The 14,486-nt window shown below is 33.3% G+C and overlaps 1 protein-coding gene across 1 annotated transcript; it reads left to right on the top strand.

The window, feature by feature from the left end:
- Positions 1–5,380: 5,380 nt before the first annotated feature.
- Positions 5,381–13,706, top strand: LOC118054670 (probable protein phosphatase 2C 60). Its single transcript, XM_035066340.2, has 11 exons — positions 5,381–5,572; positions 5,914–6,036; positions 6,879–6,942; positions 7,915–8,023; positions 8,566–8,719; positions 9,501–9,626; positions 11,646–11,769; positions 11,878–11,954; positions 12,250–12,302; positions 13,002–13,056; positions 13,137–13,706. Exons 2-11 carry the CDS (start codon positions 5,920–5,922, stop codon positions 13,335–13,337), a joined length of 1,080 nt encoding a protein of 359 aa, XP_034922231.1. The 5' UTR covers positions 5,381–5,572; positions 5,914–5,919; the 3' UTR covers positions 13,338–13,706.
- Positions 13,707–14,486: the final 780 nt, after the last annotated feature.

Here is a 14,486-nt window from a genome sequence, read left to right as displayed (position 1 = left end):
ATTAACTTGCCACCCAAATTGAAGATCAGGGGCATTTAATTACAGAGGCCGTTTATTATTGTAGTCTAAGATATTTTTTATTTAAAATTTTATTGAAATAATTTTTTTAATATTAATATATTAAAATCATGGAGAAATAGTAGAAAAAAATCAATTTAATATTTTTTTATATAAATTGCATTTTAAAACACGTAAAAAAGAGATCTACCGACTCCCAAACAATGGTTGATACCCGAATTAGGCCGCTGCACATCATTTTCCTCGTGGGCCGAACAATCCAAAAAATTGACTTGCTGGTATAGAGAAGAATTTCTCAAGTTCTTGAGAGTATAATATGTATCATTGTTTCTCCAATCCATATGATTGATTATGCTACTTCACTTCTTGTTCTTGATTTTTTTATTGCCATATGATTGTAATTAAATGGTAAAGATCTTGAATATCACGATAAATTTCATTTAAAAAATCAAACATTAATAAAATGTGACGATGGAAAAACAATAAAAATCCCCTCCCCACCACTCAATTCAAACTTCAATAATGCATCAAACAGATGGAGATAGAAGTCACAGTAGGAAGTTGGTGAGACGGTGACCTGCTGCAAATCAGGACGCGATAAGGCCACTCCGTAACTTTATATTTGCCGATCACCAACAATGGTGTCGACTGCCGTGGGCCCGTTCAACAGATAAATACTGGTGACTGTTTCAGAGCAACAAGAAACTCCGAGACTACCAGTTTCGAGCTAGTGGGTCCTACTATAGGGTTGGTGAAACATGGAATCTTGACGAAGGAGGCTTGCTCGGTCATGGCAGTAGGAGGTGGACTTGTGTGGCTTGGTCGTACCAGAGCTCTTTCTAAGATGCTTTACGTAGTGTTGTGCGTTTCAATTTTTATTTCATTAAATTTTGAATTTTGAATTTTTTGTTAAAATTAAGTGTGGTTTATATTTTTTGGATCATTTTGATGTACTGATGTCAAAAATAATTTTTAAAAAATAAAAAAAAATCATTAACATATATTTTAACATAAAAAAAAACTATTTAAAAAATAATCATTATTATATTACCAAACACGTTATTAACCTGACTAGGATCAGGTTGCATTGATGACATTTTTTGGGCTTATTCAAAAAAAAACAGAACAAAAAAGAGAATTAAGGCTCAAGAAGACAGTGAAATTTCTAACTTTAAATCCCAAGAGCAGGAAGTCATGTGTGATTAATGGCTCCGTTTCTTATCAAACAATTATTATTGTTTGATAGTACTCTTATCAGAATTTTATATTTGTGGATCCACCATTAAATATGAAACAATCATATATTATAAAAAGTAACTCGTTGCTACTTAGTGTGATAAAAAAACCTATAAATAATGGAGTTATGCTTTATTATTCATGGGTTTTACATAATGAACAATGAAGCATAGCTTTATTATTCTAGCTCGACTGATCGGGTTTAATATTAAAAATATATTAAATTAGGTCTAACCTAATAAAATAAAAAATATTTTTTTAAATTTTTAATTATATTTTATTTTAAAAAATTAGTATTAAATATTATTTAATAACTATATAAATTAAATGAAAAATCACTTTATTACACTGTATTTATAGAAATTCATCCCCATCTCAGTAGCTTGAGGACATCCTAAGTCGAACAATTTCTCTCGAAATTGAACAATTATGAATTCTTCTCGAAATCACAAATTTGTTACCACCACTACGGTTACTCTCATAGTGTGTTCGGTAGTGTAGTAGCGGTTGCTTTTCAAATAGTTTTTCGTGCCGAAATACATGCCAATGATATTTTTTTATTTTTTAAAAATTATTTTTGACATCAGCACATCAAAACGATCCAAAAAGTACATACCGAACTCAATTTTAACAAAAAACAAATTTCAAATTTAGGCAAAACACAGGTACAACTTCACTGCCAAACGGTGCCTCAGTCAATCCAACCCTACCAACAACGACAACTGCCACAACTCCTCAGATGATGAGGAGATCAGCGGATTAAACAAAAAGGGCTGTCAAAAAAGAAGAAGCTAGAGCTGGTTTTCATATTGCCCGGATCGAATACTAATTCAATGTTGTTCATCTCTTTTGGAGAGGAATCAACACGAAGATGAGAAATATACAACGTCAAGAAAAAAGAGAAAAATCAATGTATCCGAAAGTGAAAAGGTAAGTGAAAGATTCAAACTTACCTGTAAAATAAAATAAAAAAACGTTGGGAAGGAAATTAACACCGGGAAAACAAGTTCTCTTTTTTTGTGTGTATTTTAGTACTTTAAAAAAACTAGAAAGTACTTTAAAAAATAAAATATTTTAAAGAATCACTTTATGAGTTATAAATGTCATATTCAACTCTTTTCGAAGTATAAAAATAAACCAACATAATTTATAATAAAGAAAGAGAAGAGAGTAGAAAGAGAAAAATAAAAGCTATAAATACACCAAAACTTTAATAACATTAACAATATTATCAGGAAAATATCAATGAGATAAATATAACAATACTAAATAAGGTCACAAGTGGTGACTAGAGTGAACCACACGGGCCGTCCAAATATTTCATGCCTCATTTGCCTTTGAATGACTCGTGTGGCACACTCTGGTCATTATTTGTAACATTTTTTAATGTTGTTGAATTCATCTCGTTAAAATCTTTCCACCAGTATTAGTGATGTTATTATTAAAGTTTTGGCGTGTCTCTTGAATCTTTTTTTTGTTTTTTTGTTTTCTCTTGTCATAACTTACAAGGAGAGAGGGGAGAGAAAAATAAAAAGTAAAAAATTTGAAGAAACATCCAAATTTTGATAAAGAAATCATTTGTATCATTGGAAATATATTAACAAAACATATCTAACAACACTAAAAAATATTAAGAACAGTAATTAGAGTGTTTCACACGAGTCATTTAAAGGTAAATAAACTCTAACATGGTTGAAAAGCTCACATGCCTTATTCCAATCACTTTTTTAACTATTTTTTTATATGGCTGAATTTGTTTTGTTTGTATTTTTTTAATGATATTGGTAACGTTATTATCATGCTTTCGATATATTTTTGAGTTGTAAATGACATGTTAATTGAAAATAAAAATATCTGCAACTCTTGAATTATATTATTTTACTAAATATTATCTGTACTATATTATTTTATTCATTTTTTTTAAAGTGCCGAACCACAAAGAAAACTCCTTGAAATGAGACAAGCTTTTGACAGGAAAGTTACTTGAAAACAGGGGCTCGTGTAATCTTTCGACAGAAAAGCTTCTTGAGATGCGTGCCCATGTATTTGACTTTGAAAATTCTATATTTAATCAAGACTTTTTTATGCTTTTATTTAAAAAATAGATTGAATCGGATAATCCGATCTGTCCTCTACGTATTCGGGTTTAAAAATATGGTTTCACCTAGTAGTGGACAGCCCGCTAAAATAAAACCACTTTAGAGTTCAGTGGATAGAATTATTAAAGTAATTTATAATAATTGTCCCTCTAATTTTTAACGTACAATGATACAAAGCACCGAAGCCAGAAGCATCACCAAATCCAATAGAGTACGACCCTAAAGTTGCTAGGCACGAGCCCATGGAAACAGTACTATACATGGGCCCCCACACCACAAAGCTGAGGCTTGAGAGGATCCCTCTGTCTTCTGGGCAGGCCCACCTGCACGGGCTTTGGCACACACCAAAAGCCCAGAGATTAGGGCAGGTATTGATTTTGGAATCCGTACTCATTGAAAAATATTATGTTTTTTTTTTTTGCCTGGTTAATGTTATGCATGTAGGCAATGGTGGATCCTGAACAAATTTTAGGAGAGGCGTCATTGTATGTAGGTGTAGCAAATTTAAATTCAAAGTACCAGATGCTATAGAAAAATACAACAAAATATCTCTTTAATTGTTTTAACATGGTAAATCTTTATTAACTTTTTTATATTATTAGAAGGTCAATCACTCATGCTCGTATTTGGTTATTTGTCATATATAAATTCATAAGATGTTCTCAATTTAGGTACGTATATGTAATTTTTATCATATATAGTTGAATTTATGTTTGTTTTTTGCCAAAAAAAAAAAACTTCTGCATCCATATTATAGGTTGACCCATCAAACTTAATATACTTTAACATCTATGATAGGAAATGCATCCTAATTCAAAACCAAAATAACTAATGTGAATCCACTCAACTTGATTTAATCACCAAGGCATTGTTTGAGAATGTAATGCAAACTGTGTTTTATAAAAAATTATTTATTTTTGTTAAAAATTAATTTTTTTATATATGTTTTAGGTCGTTTTGATGCGCTAATCTCAAAAATTATTTAAAAAAAAACACATCATTTTGATGCATTGCGGAACGAGAAAATATTTTAAAAAGTAACCACAACCACACTCTCAAACAAGGTCTAAATCTATATAAAATTAATGAAATAATAATAAGAAACATCTTGATGAATTAAAGATAAAATTAAAATAAAAGTCGTCATCTAGTTTTAAAGTAATTAGAAATCTTTATTAATCTTTTTATATTATCAGGAGGCCAATCATAAACACTTGTGTTTAGTTATTTGTCATATATAAATTCCTAAGATGTTCACAGTTTAGATACGTGTATGTAATTTTTATCTTATATAGTTGAATTTATGTTTGTTTTTTTTTTTTTAAAAAAAAAAAAACCTTTCCCATCAATGATAGTTCGACCTATCAAACTTAATACACTTTCATAGGAAATGCATTCTAATTCAAAACCAAAATAACCAATGTGAATCCACCTAACTTGATTTAACCACTAAGCCCTTATAAAATTAATGAAATTATAATAAGAAGTATCTTGATGAATTAAAGATAAAATTAAAATAAGAGTAATTATCTAGTTTTAAAGTGATTAGAAATCTTAATAAGATTCTAGAGATTTTTGGATAAAAAATTAATTATACTAAAAACAAATGGAAATTATAACTAACATTTTAGTTATCAAATTCAAGTGCTAATATTTTAGCTAAAACAGATATTTATATTTATCAATTAAAAAATTTATAGGATAATAATATGAGATTTTAGTTTTACAATGAACTTAATCCTTCCTTATTTATTATGGGATTATTATGGGACGAGGTCTGAAGCAATAATTAAAAAATAATTTATAAGATATGAGATTTTATTTGTTTTAAAAATATTTTTAAAATATTTTTTTTTAAAATTTTTAAATTTTAAATTATTTTAATATGCAGTTATTAAAAATAATTTTTAAAAAATAAAAAAAATTTTATTTTAATATTTTATAAATAAAAAATATTTTAAAAAATGACCCAGCTATGACCTCGAAAGGGACGCGGGTTCTGAACTATTTCCATTATACAATTTAAGGACGCGTGCCAGCGATCCAGTGAAGCACAACAAACAAACTTAAACCTGGCAATCCGTACCTCTCTTGATCTGTCTGTAATAAGAGTTTACAAGCGAGCATCAATCATTACATAACAAAACAAAGCCTTTTATGATTGTTTCTTCCCTGTTTACTCTGTTTCTCTGCCACTCCATTCTGTCAAATTCTTTCAGGTATTCGTTAATTATCTGTTTCTTTTTGTTCAGTCTGCTTGGTTCCCAAGAAAATGTAGGGAAACAAAGAAAAGAAACTGTGAAGTATGTCACTCTACGGGAACTGTTTTCCTGCGAGTATATCATGATCTTGCTTATTCATTGAGATTCTATCTGGGTACTGTTGTGTGTATTTATACGTATTTATTTACGTACGAGTGTTTATGAGCGGTGGGGTATCTGTGGGTCGCTTGGGTTGACATGGTTGAATATTCGGGGATTTGCTTAGGCGTTATGGATGGTTTGAATGCAAGAAAAATGGTTGGTTTTTTATGATTAATTGCTTTTGATTTTGTTCTCAGCAAGAAATGGGGGTATATTTGAGCTCCCCTAAAACTGACAAGGCTTCGCAAGATGGTGAGAATGATAGACTTCGATATGGTTTGTCCTCCATGCAAGGCTGGCGCACAACCATGGAAGATGCCGTGAGTACTCTTTATGATTTGTGTGGTGGCTTTGTGAAAGAAAATTCAATGTTTAGGTTATATGTTGATGTTAAAAGTGATTAACTTTGGTATTGTCATTGCTGTTTGGTCATGTGGAATGAACCCAGAGGGAAGGTATTGAATCTAATGTTTCCATGCCCTGTGGTCTGCCCATAAATAGCCACAATTTTAAGTGCGAATCGAACCACAAAATTTTGTGAACGTAGTGAGGTCTAGAACTTGCCTGATTCATTAAAGATGATTCACGGTGAATTATTGAGTTTTCTATCGATGTTTAGTGTGTTAAGACTGGAAAACACTGGTATGAATTTCGATAGAGTTCAGTGTCATGAAGTAGAAAGGCAACACATGTTGAATTTGTGTGATAATACAACTGGAAAATGTATCATTGCAGAAGGAAATGCTCGGCCCTCTTATTTAAAAAAGTACATGACGGGGAATGCATTTGTGGGGAATGCTGTCTACAACACATAAAAATGGACATTCAACAAAATTATGAGCCGTTGACAAATAAATGGCACCTGAACTTATTCAGTCAAATAGAGTGGACAGAGTCACGGATACATATTGGCAGCATTAGCATTCCTTAGATGAATTTATGAAACAATGGAGATAGGGTTCTTGATTTCAAAGAATATAGCTAAGAGATTGGGGATTAGATCTGCATCTCATATATCATAACTTTGGGAATTAGATGCGGATCCTTTCAAGCATGTATTTGGCTTTATAGAATAATTTTTATCCAATTTGGTAAACTTATATTTTCTTGATGTTTTGGTGTGTTACTAGTTGCATCCTAACTTATGTAAGGTGTTTGACAGCACGCAGCTTATCCAGATTTGGACATTTCCACATCTTTCTTTGGTGTTTATGACGGCCATGGAGGTCAGAATTTACCTGAATGCTTATTTTATGTTTATTAATATATATTTTCTAGTATCTGTTACTATTTCGTACAAACCTTATGGTTTTATTTGTTTTTCCAGATGCTTATATTTTATAATATGTCATCTCCTTTTCCCGATGCTAGTATTTTGTAATAGTTTTGCAATTATTTTTACAACAGTTGTTTTCTTGACATTAAAAAATAGTAGATGTTGAATTAGATATTAGCATTTCTTTTTCTTATTTCTTAAAGGGGGTTGGTTGGGGAAACTATGTATGATTTGAAGGATCTATGCTTAAGAGCCTGTTTGTATTTGCGTTTTAAAAACGTTTTTTTTTTTAAATGATGTTTTTTTTTTATTCTTTTCTTTGCTTCAAATTAATTTTTTTTAGTGTTTTCAAATCGTTTTGTTGTGCTGATATAAAAAATGAATTTTAAAAAATGAAAGAAATTATTTCAATGCATTTCCAAGTGAAAAGCACTTTGAAAAACAATTGCTACCACAATACCAAACGAGCTCTAAGTGGTGAGCTAGGGCTTTATAAACAAGGATTGATACTTTGAATGTATTGAAAGGGATTAGGGGTTGGTGGATCAATTGAAATCGGAATTTGTATTAAAATTTCAAAGAATGATTCAAGAGGTAAATTCCTGGGTTTTCTGCTGGCAACAAATAATTTGAAGTGTAAAGATACATTTATAACATGCTCAAAATCTTTAGAAGAATCAGATGAGATGGATGATGGTAAGATGGAACTAATGGTAGCATTAGAGTCTATTTTTAATCAATTATCCCCGTGCTGGTGGCTCTCAAGCATGCATCAACTTACCCTTCATGTTGAGCAAGGTTCATCATTTTAGTTATTGGTGATGGTGATGATTATCATTGTAGTGTGATGCAATGCTAGTAATCATTTCCTAGGTTCGTCAAATGCAGTTTGTCATTCTTATCAAATTCTATGCTTTTGCAGGTCAAGCAGTGGCTAAATTCTGTGCTAAATATCTTCACGAGCAAGTGCTCAGGCAGGAAAGTTATCAGTCTGGCGATTTAGGCACTTCTTTACAGAAAGCTTTCCTCAGGTTGTTTCACTTGTTTTCTCTGTACTTTGTTTAACAAATGGATGTACATAGCTATTCCGTTGCTAATTTTGGTTGTGCCTTTGAGTAACACATTATCAGATCCAGTGGCCTGGACTCATATTTGGACTGTATGTATATGTTAGTACTTTCTTTGGTATGATTTCTTACTTCATCATTACAGAATGTTATAGAAGGCTTGGCTCCTTAGGAAATAGAATGGAGGAAAAGAATCCCTTGTATAAACAAGCCCAACTGTTTCAGTACCAATGCTTATTTGAGTTGCTCGTTGATATAATGGCTTAATTTGACAGTGGTGATCATTCATATGTTATCAGTTTATCATTTTTATCAAAGAGCGAACAAATTTTACCCATATCAAATCGTTTCTGCCATGATGATGATGAATGCAATAGTATGCAATTGTTTTGGTCAGTTTGTAAGATAAGTGTTACTGGTTTTTGTCATAGTTGACTTAAAATTCTAATCCTTTGGAACCCATGTAATGACAAGTTATATGTGCCCCAAATGAACTCTTGATGCAGAATGGATGAGATGATGCGTGGGCAGAGGGGATGGAGAGAACTAGCCAGCTTGGGTGATAACATAGAAAAGGTTTCTGGTATGATAGAAGGATTGATATGGTCGCCTAGAAGAGGTCAAGTTAATGGAAGTTTGGATGATTGGCCTTCTGAGGAGGTACTCCATCATATTGTATAATGTTTTCTCAATTGGTTGCTGCTAATGGCACAATAAGGCTTCCTTGTTATATGGGAAGTTCACTGGCATAGTCACATTAAAACAGGAGTGTGTAAGAAACAGCAGGGGTTTTTGCTGTTTGGGAATTTCTTGATTCCTGGTGGAAGGATATTTGTTTTGGGGAGTTTCTGCTCACATTTTGGTTCAGAGAGCTTATTTAGGCTTGAGTTTCATAGTTTTTATGGAGTTGAAGGCTTAGAGTCTTAAGACCGCTGAGCATTCTAAACTGCTTAATTCAGTTTCTTCTTGTTGTCTTTAGCTTATTCAAATTTTCTTTTCCTACAAAAGAAATACTCAAGCCTAAGACCCCGGGGGAGAAGGGGGCAAATGGGTGCTGATTGAGCCACGAGCTCATTGGCCATTTATTCCAAATTAAACTAGCTTTTTCTTTGTTTTTTATGGTGGTTTTCTTTCTTTGGCCATTCTGATATGGAAAGTTGCTCTTGCGATTTTGGTATGATATAGAACATTTGCTTCTCAAATGACAATCTAGTTCGATAATTTATGTTAATTTAGCTGTATAATTAACCAAATTTAGCACAGGTGTTCATGTTGTTTCATTGATCTTATAAATTCTTATCCTTAAATATCTATTATCAAATGACTTACAATAACTTTTGCATACTGGCTGTTGTTAATGTTACTAGTTTTGGAATAGTATGTTAATGACATTTTAAGTACATATGTATAGGAAAAGTAAATCTTATTTTGCAAATATCAGGGGCCTCATTCTAGCTTTCATGGACCAACCTCTGGAAGCACTGCGTGTGTTGCAATTATTCGAAACAACCAACTTTATGTTGCAAATGCTGGTGATTCTCGTTGTGTTATATCCAGGAAGGGTCAGGTATTCCTGTTCCCTCTTTTTTGACAAGCTTTCAGCTTGCTTTTTCTCCCTCTGTATTTGGTAAAAGGAATTGATGGTTTCTTATTTATTTCCAATCCATGAATTGAAATGATTTTGGTGTTCAGTACATCATGCATGGATGCTTCATCCCTGTGATGGGCTGTGTGTATTAATCGTGGAAACAAAAGTGCACCCCCACATACATGAATAGAATCTATGAAAGACTTGGTGATTGTGATTTAGAGATCACATGAAGAAAGGAATATATTTGCTCAGATAAAAGAAGAGGAGAGCTACAATTTCCATAGCTTGGATGAAACTAACATGTGCTTGTAGGGTTGGGCTAATTCTTGTCATTTTATCTTTGATCATGTATAATTTCATTGATTATTGTTCATTTTGCCAAATGCATTAGTTGCATCATAGCAAAGTAATCTGTTGTTTAAAAAGGTTTATATACCTGGTCTTTCATTATTTAAGGTTTAAGGGTGTTTTGGTTGAATAAAAATATTAGTTCCCGCAACATTTTTATTCAACCAAAACACCCTTAAACCTTAAATAATGAAAGACCAGGTATATAAACCTTTTTAAACAACAGATTACTTTGCTATGATGCAACTAATGCATTTGGCAAAATGAACAATAATCAATGAAATTATACGTGATCAAAGATAAAATGACAAGAATTGTATTTTATATATAGAAATGGACAACTATGATTTTTAAAATTCTTTGTCGTTGACTGCATCAATGGATGGCATAGCTTTCTGCTGTTTTCACTTTTTGGAAAAAAAGCCTGTCTTTTCACCTTATTGAAAGGGACCTTTATATCTTTTCATCCTCTCAAAAATGGAAAAAACAGTTTCTACACCCTTTTTTGAATGGCATCACTGTTTTTTCTTCTTTTTTCTTAACAAAAGAAAGCTTCCATGATCCAACTTTGGATTTCTAGTATGAGTTGGAAAAAGGAATTGAAAAGGGGGGATAGGATAAATTGAAGAAAGGCTCTTTCTTTAAAGAAAAAAAGAGCACAAATTCATGCAGTTTGATTCTTGTTGTTTTTTCTTAGAAGAGTGAAGGAATGTTAATGTGATGAAATTTATGCTTGTCAAGTCAATGACTGTTAATTTGATGATCATTGTCTAGGAGGACAGTTTTCTTTGTCTATGATGATTCACTCTTTAGAAATCCTTGTTTCTCTAAAGGCTTCTTTTGTTATGTAACAAAGTTCTTTCAAGTTGCAAGTTGCAAGTTGTAACTCATGAACAGGTTTGTCATTTGTGATTACTGTAGTTCCATTCACAAGAAGTAGCACTGCACAGATTTAACTCTTAAGTGTGAAATTATCTTACAAATCCAAAGCAGTTGACTTAGCGGTGGCGATGATGGCATTCCATCAGTTAATAACAGCACTCCACAGCAGTCAATACCACAATCCATTTGTCTCACTGTTAATGATGGTGCCATTAATGGAGTGCCATAAATTGATGGAATGGCTCCATCATCACCCTTGACTATATATTCAACTCTTGATGGGAGAAGAATGAAGTAGCCATGGAATATCCGTATTGTCAAGCTTCCTTCTCTTGGTGGTGACAGTCTCACCTCGTACAGCTATTAAATGAAGAATGGGAAAGACCAAGATGTTTTCAACCCTCTTCCTTAAACTAGTTGTGAGGAAGAGGGTTAGTTGTCTAAAAAGCTATGAACCCTGCTACCATCCACTCACAGACAGGAAGACAGGAAGTTTAGCTTTCCCCTGTAGTACTTTATTTTTCCCAAGTGAATTGATGAATTTAAATCTGTACCCAAACAATATTAGCAGATACGTCCTTATATTTTAACCTTATGAGCCTAGATATTTATCCACCTCCTACTGTTGTACCCAGGTCCATTTATCATTTGGCAAGACAATAAGTGAATGGGTCTTTTGTGGAATTATGCTTCTATAATGAATGATTAGCATATCTTTTGCAAGATTTTATACGTGAAGTGTCTTATGCAAGTCCTTTATTGCAGGCATTTGACATGTCTAAAGATCACAAGCCTGACCTTGTGGTTGAGAGAGAAAGGATTGTGAATGCTGGTGGCTTTATTGTAGTTGGACGTGTTAACGGAACTTTAAACCTGTCTAGGGCAATTGGTACATGAATTTTTTTCCACTCATGATTTCAAGACAAGGAGGCTTCAAAGGGGAAATTTACCTGTTCAATGCCAATTACTTCTTATGCTCTCAATCTCTTTGTTGCAGGAGATGCAGAGTTGAAGCAGAACAAAAAACTGCCTGCTGAGCAGCAAATTGTAACTGCCAATCCAGACATAAGGACTGTAAGTAGTGTTGCTGCCGATCTTCCTTCTCCTTGGTTTTTTCTTTCTTGTTTTTTCTGTGAGCACGCACTTGTGGTTAAATGACCTCACATGGGCAACAGATGTTTAATTTGAATACCCCCCCCCCCCTCACACACACACCCAAGGAAATTTTGTAGATTATCCATTGATGAATTATGTACCTGTAGGCTAGGAATACTAGATTCTTTGGCCAGTATCACATGACTGGTTTATGTTAATATTATGCAATTTTTTTCATCGATTTCTTGTATAATTTTCCATTGCACTTGAATAGGTTGAGCTCTGTGATGATGATGAGTTTCTTGTTCTCGCCTGTGATGGGATTTGGTGAGTTTCTTTCCTTCTTAAGAGAGTGCATGTGTATGGTAACGCCATTTTCTCCATTTCTCCTTTCTTTATGAAATGTAATTTAGATTCTCTATGGATAATCTTATTTGAACTTATATACATGCTACTGTGAATTCTAGTCTCAAAAACAAAATATCAATTTCAGATAAGAAGCACATCGAGAACCTTAACAAAATATCAATTTCCAACTCAAAGATCTTTTGGAATGGCAGTGGATTTAGTGTCAAATTTTGTTCGAAATTAGACAATTTGGTTTAATAATAATGAGATTTAGATACAAAGGTATAATTTTAAGATGATATGAAGACTGCTGTTTTTCAAGTATCTGTGTGCCTTTTCTTTTTTCTGTCTAAAATAACCCAATTTTATTGAAAGAGCACAACTGGTATTTGTATGCTACTCACTCCAAGATGCTATGTAACCTGAAAGCAATGCTTTTGTATTAGCTCTGCATAGAGAATGATATTTGCCATTGGCATAGGGGTTAGAGGAAGCACATTCAGTTAGCAACATAAACACTGGAAACTAAGTGGTGCATGGACTCGGTTGTGTTTCTGTTTCCTTTTTCCTTCTTCATCCACTGATCACTCCTGAAGAGCTTAAAGAGAGTCATTTGAATCTCCCTATTTTGTTTTATCTTGGAATTTGCTATTTTTGCTAATTCCACTTATGCCATAGGGATTGCATGTCAAGTCAACAGCTAGTGGACTATGTGCGTGAACAGTTAAACACTGTAAGTTCTGTAGACTTTAGTTAAGATTTTGAACATATGCACACATGCTGGTTACAATATTTCTGTCCAAATCTATGCAGGAAACTAAGCTTTCTGTGATATGCGGAAGAGTTTTTCACAGGTGTTTGGCTCCCGATACTAATGGTGGTGAGGGGTGCGACAACATGACCATGATCTTGGTGCAATTCAAAAAACCTGTTAAATCTGATCCTTCTGCAGAGCAGCAGCCACCATCTTCTCATCAAGCAATGCAGGTTGACACAAGTAATATGGACAAGTGAAGGCTGAGACCAAAGAGAAGAGTTAGTGGAACAATGGGCCACAACTTTAACAATTAGGAGCTGAATCGTTGTGATAGTAAAATGATCGTTGATTTTTTTTTCACCTTGTTTTTTGAGTTCTGCACTTTTTTTTCTATAGAATTCTAGCTCTATTTATAGGAAGAGCATACCATGCACAGGATGGAGCACAAAAAATTAACAAGGTCAATTATCCAAACCAATGAACCAAAAACTATGGAGAACGTGGACTGGCTCAGTTGTGAGTTGATCTCTGTATAGATACATTCCAGATTTTCATTTTCAAGAGAGTTTGTACTGGCTTTGTGGTTTCTTCACCTTGAAAAGGAAAGGAAAAGATCTGTTTCAGAATTTGTGGTCTCCACTCCTGCCCAGCTACTGTGTAGGGGTGCGCTAGTTTCTGTTTCACAATTACTCTTTTCACTGTTCTTTTCATGGCTGCTGATGCTGCAAATGTGATAGACAAGGAAGAAACAACCCAATCAAGGTCTTTGATAGTTAAAAGCAAAAGCAATCTCCAGTTACAAAGGGTCAGCATCAAGCCTAGCAAAACCTTGTTTTTTATTGGACAACAAGATTCTATTTCCCAGTTGAAGTTTGGCCTCGAGTTGCGTGAAGCAAGTTAAAGTTTCCTCCCTTGCTTTTCACATCCCTCCCTCTGTTCTTTTTTTATTGCTCAAGGAACCTTCGAGACCTGTAGGATACCTAGGTTGCTTCTGAGGGTGGCCATAGAAATTCGGAACATGGCAAATCAGAAGTCAAATAAGCTAGAAACCAGGCAAGTGCCGAGAAGTCAAGTGTTCAGCAACTTCTTGCAAGCAAATCAAGAGCCTCAGCTAGCCAGGTTTCTTCAAGATTACTTTAGAATGAAAACCTTAAATCATAGGTTGCAAGACTTGAACACACTTCAAACTCTCAACTTCCTAACCACCGTAAAGCCGATGAAGATTTGTTGATGCATGAGAGTTGATTCCAGCATATAATTATGAGTAATCATTGAAAAAAGGAACGATAACAAAATAATATAGAAAAATAAAATAAAAATCTTCAAAAAAATCGTAATTTACTGGATCATGATCATCATTGGAGAAATTATGACAAGTTCAAAGAGAGTGGTTAAACATACTACTA

This window comes from Populus alba, chromosome 3 (assembly GCF_005239225.2).
Source record: "Populus alba chromosome 3, ASM523922v2, whole genome shotgun sequence".
Lineage (NCBI taxonomy): Eukaryota > Viridiplantae > Streptophyta > Magnoliopsida > Malpighiales > Salicaceae > Populus > Populus alba.
The sequence above is the reverse complement of the archived record's forward strand: the minus strand, read 5'-3'. Positions and strand labels throughout refer to the sequence as shown.

Bases quoted from the DNA above. Each gene is read 5' to 3' on its own strand.
- LOC118054670 (XM_035066340.2), top strand. From the start codon at position 5,920: ATGGGGGTATATTTGAGCTCCCCTAAAACTGACAAGGCTTCGCAAGAT. The intron at 8,024-8,565 runs GTTGTTTCACTT...CTCTTGATGCAG, and splicing joins TTACAGAAAGCTTTCCTCAG to AATGGATGAGATGATGCGTG. The intron at 12,303-13,001 runs GTGAGTTTCTTT...CTTATGCCATAG, and splicing joins CTCGCCTGTGATGGGATTTG to GGATTGCATGTCAAGTCAAC.